The sequence below is a fragment of the Sinocyclocheilus rhinocerous genome, unplaced genomic scaffold, assembly GCF_001515625.1.
Source record: "Sinocyclocheilus rhinocerous isolate Xijiao unplaced genomic scaffold, SAMN03320098_v1.1 scaffold2653, whole genome shotgun sequence".
Taxonomy (NCBI): domain Eukaryota; kingdom Metazoa; phylum Chordata; class Actinopteri; order Cypriniformes; family Cyprinidae; genus Sinocyclocheilus; species Sinocyclocheilus rhinocerous.
In genome coordinates, this window is record NW_015664693.1 from 88,342 (window position 1) to 97,963 (window position 9,622).

Consider the following 9,622-nt stretch of genomic DNA (forward strand, 5'->3'; position numbering starts at 1 on the left):
TAAACGGTGCTTGATCTGTGCAGATTTCTCTCCTGATTCAGATCAGACCACTTTTTCACTGGAGGAAGCGTTATTATGGAATTGTTTCATCTTTTGTCTTCTCAAGATGTTAACTGATGGACTGGAGTGGTGTGGATTATTGTGGTGTTTTTATCAGCTGTTTGGACTCTTGTATCGAAGCTGTTTTAGATGGTGTTTTAAGATTATATGACAGTCCAATGATGCGTCCGTGTGAACAGCTCCTCATTAATGAGGGATCCTGCTGTCGGAGTTTTATGGTTCGGAGGGCAGGAACTCTCTTAATATTCCGACATGGGCTCAAACCGGCTGGAATGTAAACAAAAGCCCTCAGCGGCCGGATCGGCCTGTTAATGAGGCTGTAAGGAATGCGGAAGAATGACAGAGCTAGGATGGAGCATCGGCCACTACACCCACATAAACACATCCTTTACAGTAAGACCCGAGCGTACCTTATCTTACACACATCCATAAGATCCAGCTGCCATTTAGCTGTGGCACATTCACCAGCGGTTTTGAGCCGTATATGTGACGTTTTGTACAAAGAAGCCTGATCTGAAGAGTATGAAGTATGTGGCCATTTCTGATGGTTATGACAAAAATCATAATTGTCGATTATTCCCTTGAAATTGTAATTGCGATTATTAATTACGATTATCACAATTTACATTGAATGATGTTTATACCATTGTTTGATGCAACTGCATGCCGTATTGTTATATGAAAATAAACAAGCTGAAAACACTCTAACTGAAAAACGTCGCAGGTAGTGTTGTTTTTGGCGGCCTGTTTTAATTTTAGTTTTAATCTAGTCTTTGTGTGAAACTCATTTTAGTTTTTATTAGTTTTAGTCACGTTCATACTCTTGTCGCCGGCCAACGAGTTGGTGTTTTTTCAATGTATGCTTCAGACACGGGTCACGACGAGGCGTTCCCCATAGCGACCCCTAGAGGACGCAGTTCGAAGTTCCCATGAAAGGGAACCTTTAGTGCTTTTTTTTTTATAGTATTAAGCCTCAAATGTCAGATATACATCGGATTGGTTTCTTCTTTAAATTATAAAAAAAAGTAATGAAATATTTTAATCAATAAAAATATGAATGGTGTTATAATGCTATACTAAAACTAAAACTAAAACAATGGAAAAACCCTTAAGATAACATGTAGAAAGAAAAAAACGCATCTTAAGCACACAGAATAACATAAGTGGACTTTGAACGATTAATTGCCGCTTTGAATGATTACGTAATTGTGGCATCCATAATTGTAATCGTGATTAGAAATTCGATTAATTGTGCAGCCCTACAAAGAACCTAATTTTCTAAAAAAAGATCCTTTAATGTATTAATTGGAAAATAATTGGACGTGAAATAGTGATTTGAGCTAAAGTATAAAATGTGTATAAAATTAATTATACATAAATATTTGAAAGGCCAGTGCCTGGATTGACCAATCACAATTAAGTATTACAGAGAACCGAGTAACAATTGACTTTAATGTGAGTTTAGAAAAAAACTAATTGTGAATTTGTTGATTAAGCTGCTATTTTTGATCATTTAAAAATCACTAAACTAATTAAGTGAAACTTATGGAATTGGGAATGTGTTAATTTAGCTTTTCATATTGACCCAATTCATTAATCTTATTTTTTTTTAAATCATATTTTTAATCATTTAAAAATCATTAAGTGAAATGCATGGAATTGAGAATTTGTTGATTTTGTTTAAAATATTGACCCAATTAATTAATATATTTTTTAAAAGGTATATAATCATTTTAAAATCATTAAAATTATTAAGTGAAATGCATGGAATTGAGAATATCCTGATTTTGTTTTATATATTTACCCCAAAAATTAATATCTTATTTAAAAAAAAAAAAAAGTATTTTTAAATGATTTAAAAATCATTAAACTTATTAAGTGAAATTTATGGAATTAAGAAATGTTGATTTTGTTTTTCAAATTCATGCAAATTTTTAACTTATTTTAAAAATATGTATTATTTTTAAAAGAATTAATAAATAATTTAATAAATAATTTAATTTGAAATAAATAATTAAAATCATTAAGTGACATTTATGCAACAGATAATTTGTTGATTTAGTTTTTCATATTAACTAAATCAACAAATTATCTGTTGCATAAATGTCACTTAAAGGGGTCATATGATGCGATTTCAATTTTTCCTTTCTCTTTGGAGTGTTACAAGCTCTTGGTGCATAAAGAATGAGAAATGTTGATTTTGTTTTTCGTATTCATGCTAATTATTAATAACTTGTTTTTAAAAATGTGTATTATTAATCAATTAAAAATGTAAGTGTAAGTGAGAATTTGTTGATTTTGTTTTTCATATTCACCAAAATTAATTAGCATCTTATTTTAAAGTGCATTTTAATTATTTAAAAACCATTAACTTTAAGAAAATTTTGCAGTAGAGAATTTCGTTTTTCATATTCACCCCAAATAAATAATATCTTGTTTTTTATATATAATTTTAATCATTTTAAATCATTAAACTCATTAAGTGAAACCCACATGCTTCATACTCTTGATTAAATGAATTTACAGAATTGTGAATTTTCTGATTAAGCTATTATTTTTCATTATTTAAAATCATTAAACCCATTAAGTGAAATGTATGGAGTTGAGAATTTGTTGATTTTGTTTTCATAATTACCCAAAAAATTTATAGGTTTTTGTTTGTTTATTTGTTATTTTTTTTAAGTAATCAGAATCATTTAAAAACCACCAAACTAAGTGAGATTTCTGGAGTTGTTTGCTGAAGCTGTCTTGAGGAAGCACACACTATCTGCTGAACTGGTCTCGGTGGTTTTATTTTCTGGAGTTTTTACGGGAAGTGTGAGTGAAGGGCCTGACCAGGGGAGGAAGGTTACCTAAAGCCATTATTTATCATGTTTTTGTTTTTTAATCTAGTATCCTGTCCTTTTGTGTGGCAGACCTCACACTTTCTCAGCAGTGACAGATCAGAGTGTTTAGCCATCTCCAGCTCATCTCCTCACGCACCGCACGTAGCAGGATCATTAAAATACCGCTTCCTCTGGCAGGAGGCCAAGAATCCGGGGTTCAGATCAGTTCATCTCTGTCTTTTGCGCTCACACATGGAGGTGGAGGTTTGGCAGTGAGGGTTAAAGCACGAAATGTTGTGATGCTCAGGAAACAATTGCCCAGCAGCTGCCCGCTCCAGCCTTCAGAGTCAGACCGCCTGGAGTGTGTAAGACCAGCGCTTACACTGTTTCATTGTCCTGTAGAGAGCTGCACCCATGTGCAATCAAAAGTTACACACACATTATATACTGTGTATATATATATATATATATATATATACAGTATGTATATATATATATATATATAGTGCATTATGGTAGTATTTGTTGTACGGACTTATTTATTGCATTATATATATTATTTATAAATATATTTATGGAAAATAAATAATTCTCAAAAAATTAACTTTCTTTTTAAAAAATGTATTTTTAATAATTTAAAAATCATTACATTTAAATTAAAATTATTATTTTTTGTGGATCTTTTATACATTGTGATAGTGTTTGAAGTATTACTGACAAATTATTGTTGTTTTTTCAGATAAATTTATAAACAAAATAGTTTGTTTTTTTTAATTTTAGGGCAAACTGTTTTCGTATTCACTCAAATAATTAAAAACTTTAAAAAAATAATAATTTAATTGAATAAAAAGTGTATTTTTTAAATATTTACAAAATAAAATAAACTCATTAATCATTAAATTATTATCTGTATTTTTTTTTTTTTTTTTAACTTGTGAAGGATTTAAACATTGTGGTAGCAATTGTATTGACTAATGAATTTGAATTTATAAAATATTGTAAAAGAAAATATATACTTTTTTTGTATTTACCCAAACAAATAATAACTTAAAAAACAAAAAGAAAAGAAAAATGCGTTTTTAATAATTAAAAATCATTAAACACATTATTCATTACATTAAATTTATGAAGGTTCTTTATTTTTAATTTAACTTATAGGCCTAAAGTATTTAGACAATGTGGTAGTATTGTTTTTTTTTTTAGAGCAAAATATTTTTTTCCTATTCACTCAAATTATAATAAACTAAAATAAAATATATGTTAATAATAATAATAATAATAATACAAAGTGTATTTTTAATAATTAAAAACATTAAACCCATTAATAATTCAATGTATGGACTTTTTTTATTTGAACTTGTATTTATTTATTGTGGTAGTATTTGTAGAGACTTAAATTTATTGAATTAAAAAAAAACATTGTATAACAATATATATATACTCAGCCCTAGTTAATTATATCTATCTATCTAGATAGATAGATAGATAGATAGATAGATATAATTAACACGTGTATTAAGTATAGATTCTATATACACATATATAAAATTATATAAATATATAATTATAATTTTTTTTAATTTCTTCTTATTAAAGTTACAAAAGTGATTCAGTCAAGAGCAGTGAGAGATTTTCTCTCACTGTTGTTTGATTAATATGAATGGCAGACAGGACGAATATTGGACAGCTTCCCCTTTAAGACCGAAGTCCGGATCCAATATACTGTTACATATGCGTTTTCTTTTTCAGCTGTTTACTCTCTCTTAAGACCTAAATCACTGTGTTTATGAGGATACTTGCAAAGACTGGGATTCTGATGCATATAAGTGTGTTCATGTAATCGTTAAAAGCCAATAAAGCAGCAAAAAAATGCGCGCTCCGCTCACACAGAAACAGAGATGGCGCACGCATATAGCTCTGTTGTTTGTGTTTCAACGGCTTAAAATCGGTTGTTTTAAAACTGTAGTGCTTAAAAACGCGTGTCCATGCTACAGATGTAGTCCCTCGTTTAGGAACGAGCTCCTCGTTTTGTCCTGGCTGCTCGTTCTTCACCTGGTTCTGTCTCCCCTTCACGCCCCCTGGTGGCGTGTAAAGATCGCAGTCATCCAAATGATGAAAATGTATTACCGTAAACAATGTATTTTGCGACACCACGAAATAAACGACAGAGCATAATATGAAACGATAGACTTTTTATTTCGTCCATCTGATATATATCATCATATCGCACAGCCCTAATACTGATAAGATAATAATATTAATATTATTATTATACGAATTCTACTAATAAGAACAATATAAAACGCAGTAAGGATTAACGAGCTGCTGGATTCATGAATATTAATCAGGTTGTGTGCATTCGCTCGAACTAATTAGCTGAAATCAAAACAGGGATGATGATAGGTGAGGACCAGCCAATGAAATTGTCGTTTGCGCATTAGTTCCGCCCACTACCGGAGAAACCGGCAGTTCTTAAAAGCTGAAGAATTCCAAAGGAACGCTGTTATTTTGACAGGAAAAATACAACAAAGAATATCGTTTACATGTAGCGCGTCAATTCTGCATGTTATGTAAGACTCTCTCGCTCGCTCGCTCTCTCTCTCTCACTTTGCGCTAGTGAGAGAAAGTGATGGCGAGTCGTGTGCTTTCACACTAGAGTTTACGGTACGCCAAATACACAAACACAGGTGTGCTGCGCATCCATTCAGATGAACTGAAAAATAGCACAGATCGCTTGACGGAGAGTGAAACTCTGAAGCGCACAGTCAGAGTGTTCTGTGAGTGAAAATATATCTGAGCTAATCATATACTCAGCATCCAACTCACACTGGCGAGTAAAATCTGAGAATTTATTAGCCATTGGCTAATATTAGATATCATTTAGTCACCCAGAGTGAATATTTAGTCACTTATGCGAGTGATTTACTCGCAATGTAGAGGGTTGCTTATACTGTGTCTTGTGGATATTTCAGCAAATGTTGCTTCACTTAAAGGGATAGTTCACCCGAAAATGAAAATTACCCCATGATTTACCCACCCTCAATCCATCCTAGGTGTATATGACATTCTTCTTTCAGACAAATACAATGAAGAGTTATATTAAATAATGTCCAGGCTATTCCATGTTTTATAATGGGAGTGGATGGTAGCCCAAAATTTGAAGTCCAAAAAATTGCACCCATCCATTATAAAAAAAGTCCACACGGCTCCGGGGGGTTAATAAAGGCCTTCTGAAGCGACGCGATGCGTTTGTGTAAGAAAAATATCCATATTTACAACTTTATAAACCAATCTCTAGCTTCTGCTAACTGTCGTACGCTCGTTCACGAGAGATATACAGTACAGGCTGGGCGATAAATCGATTTTATCGATTAACTCGAATGTGTAGTTTACGTCGACTTGTTTGAATGAAAATTGGTTTTCTTTTTAACATCCGCCGACGCTCCCCTCTGGGCTCCGTAGTTCCGAATGGGCTCAGCCCTCCTCCCGCGCGTTTGCCATAGAGATACACAAACAACATTGCAGCGAGCAGGGAAGAACACGTTCCCAAGAAAGGCACAGTAGTGCCATCCGCAATTTGGAATTGGTTCGGTTTTGCGGCATCAGACGCAGAACAAACAACACCCAAAGTGTGTTTGAAGTATGTTGCTAGCAAAGGTAGCAGTACGACCAATTTACTGCAGCACCTCAAACAGAGGCATGCTGCCGAGTGAGAGAGATTTTGCGCCCTACGAAATGAACAAGACCACGGCAGCACAAGCACACCCGCCAAAAAACAACCTATAACAGTGTTAATCATTGCGCGGCTCGCCAAGCTTTACTTTGTGGCTCGCATGGCAGTAAATAATACGATGATATGATCATGCAGTCAATACAGATATTTCATAAAAACATTAAAAACAAGCAGGGCTATAACATAACCCATTAAAACAACTCACACCATGTCTATACCGGACACGAGTGGCGCGATCCGACAAAAGACAATAGAGCCCAGTGATGCTGTCTACACTGGATGCGGCGCGGTGCAATGCGTCACGATCCCCATCAGTAAACTGATGCCTCTTTCTATTTATGACGAACTGCATAGGCGGAGCGTGTGTAAGGCTGGCCACGGGGACTTGGGGCAAAAATGCCACTAAATTGGACAGAAATGCCCCTGCACAAACAAATTAAATCTATTACGTCTGTTGCTAACAAAGTGAATATGAATAGACAATGTCGATTGCGGCATTAAATTAAGATCTGCTTATGTTGCACCGTATTTCATTTTAGGCGTTTTTACAGTGTTGCACATTTTAACCAATCACACACATATATGTTGAGCTTATGAATGCAATGGCCAATCAGAGGCGTTCAGATGAGTCATCGTTCAAACTCATCAGTTTTGTTGAGTGCGCGCGCGTTCTCTGACTGAATTCCAGACTCTTGCGAATTCTGATCACGAGAAAACAAAAAAGAAAAAATTATAGTAATGCATAGCCATTTAAACTCATTAATCATTAAGTTAAATAGATGGAATTTTTAACGTTTAACTTGTAAAATATTTATACATTGTGGTAGTATTTGCAGAGACTTAAATGTATTGAATTTATATTTATTAATAAAAAGAATAAATAACAAAACATGTTTTTTTAAACTAGTATTTAGGGCAAAACATTTTTTGGATTAAAAGTGTGGGATATGAAGCTTACATATGAAAACTAAAACAGCAAAAATGCACTAAAAATGCGTGTAACTGACCGTTTTGGCTGTTTTATTCACAGGCGATGGTGGCGTGTTATCCGGGGAAAGGCACTGGTTATGTGCGCCATGTGGACAACCCAAACGGCGATGGGAGATGTATCACATGCATATATTACCTTAATAAGAATTGGGATGCCAAGGTACGCAAGTCATCTGTAACATCAAAAGTTTTGACTTAATGTTAGAGGAGTATGATTTGAACAAATCTTGCAATCTGACTTTTAACTTGAGCAATGATGTTTGGTCCATATTGCACCCTATTCTGGAAGATTTTATGGCCTTTTTAAAGCATGCTGATTGTGCAGCGTCTGCATACGTGCCGGTACGCCTGCATCATTTCAGCCTAATCCCATTAACCTCGGCGATTGTAATCTCCAGAGAAAACCAGGAGGAGAGATCCTAAAACAGCTCACCGAGTCACGCAAATGAGACACGAGACTCGTTAAAAGAGAAAACGATGGTGCTGCTCACACCCGAACCATGCAATTAATGCAGTTTACTTTTTTTTTATCAACATTTCAACCACTTATAACATAAACATAACCAAACCAACTAACAAACAATGCCCATCTTTTACAATGCTAGTGACAAAAAAAAAAAGTGCATTATGACACACCAAAACTCAAAATATTACTTAAAGAAACATCGATAAAATCCAGGTATGGAGTCCAAACTTGAGGAAAAGCTTCAGTAGACATATGAGTAACACAAGTTAAGAATTCTAAGGGAATCATTTCCCTAATAATCTTGTGCCATCCTTTCAAGGATGGGGGTTTGTCTCTGATCCAAGTCAACAAAATATTTTTTCTGGCAGCAAAGGCTAGAATTTCAAATAGACGACTGTTGAATTTGTTCAGCAAGTGTCCAACTGGGAGACCTAAAATCAAAGACAAGGGGTCCAACTGTAGCTCAAGTCTAAACATACGGCTCATACAAATAACAACTTTTGACCAATAAGCTCTAATTACTGGACAGTTCCATAATAAATGGGTGTAATCTCCCACTTCCACCTTACATTTAACACATAATGGTGAATTGCTTGAGTCAAACTTACTTCTAAGAAGTGGCGTGATATGGAATCTATGCACAATTCTGAGCTGAATAGCTTTGGCTCTATTGCAAATAGAGATCTTATTTGCCTGACTCCAGACCAGTTCCCATTCCTCCTCTGTGCAATCTTCTAAGATCCTGGGTGTTCACCACTTCGTATGAGCATAGGGCATTATAAAAGTACGTGATCTGCTTACATGACAGTGGATTCAGCAGAATCTTCTCTATAACTGACGTGGAGGAGTTAGTTACAAGAGTAGTACTTTTAAAAATATAATCCCTTATTTAAAGAAATCTAAAGAAATTAAATCTGGGCAGCTTATATTTTATAACCAAATCTTCAAAAGACATTAAAGAAACTTCATTAAACAAATCACAAAGTCTGCATATCCCACAAGTGTTCCAAGGAATCTGAGAGACTAGGCAAAAACTCTGGGTTATTGTAAACGGGGGTTAGAGAAGAAGACAAGTCAGCCCTGCCCTCTATCTCACATATAATAGAGCAGGCCTGCCACGTATTACATGCAATTCTGTTATTACATAATGCCCTAATTACCTTAAAACTTCTAACAAATAATAGATTTTGTAGAGGGCAAGGTGACTGTGAAGCCTCTAAATCAAGCCAAGTAGATTTAGGGTCCTCTTTAAAGGGGTCATCTGATGCTACATGCACTTTTACAAGCTGTTTGAACTGAAATGTGTGTTGGCAGTGTGTGTACACAACCACCCTATAACGATAAAAATCCACCCAGTGTTTTTTTTTTTATTTACTAAAATCTTTACCCCTTTCTCAAATCGAGACGATATCAGATGCCTGTCTGTGTGACGTCACAAAGACAGGCCCCTCCCACGATAGTTTGATTGACAGTAGCGTTTCAGCACAGACTGGACTGGTGTCTTACCTTAGACCCGCCCTGAGTGAGCTGTCATCAGTCCGCCATTGT

At 34.6% G+C, this 9,622-nt stretch overlaps 1 protein-coding gene across 4 annotated transcripts in view; it reads left to right on the forward strand.

The window, feature by feature from the left end:
- Positions 1 to 9,622, forward strand: part of LOC107730384 (egl nine homolog 1-like) — a 34,280-nt gene that overhangs the window by 13,388 nt on the left and 11,270 nt on the right. For 3 of the 4 annotated variants that reach the window (XM_016541209.1, XM_016541210.1, XM_016541211.1), the window contains exon 2: positions 7,649 to 7,768. The exons of the other annotated variant lie outside the window; for it this stretch is intronic. In XM_016541209.1, coding sequence (XP_016396695.1) covers positions 7,649 to 7,768 — 120 coding nt within the window. The remainder of the gene's footprint in view (positions 1 to 7,648; positions 7,769 to 9,622) is intronic. 4 annotated transcript variants of the gene reach the window in all.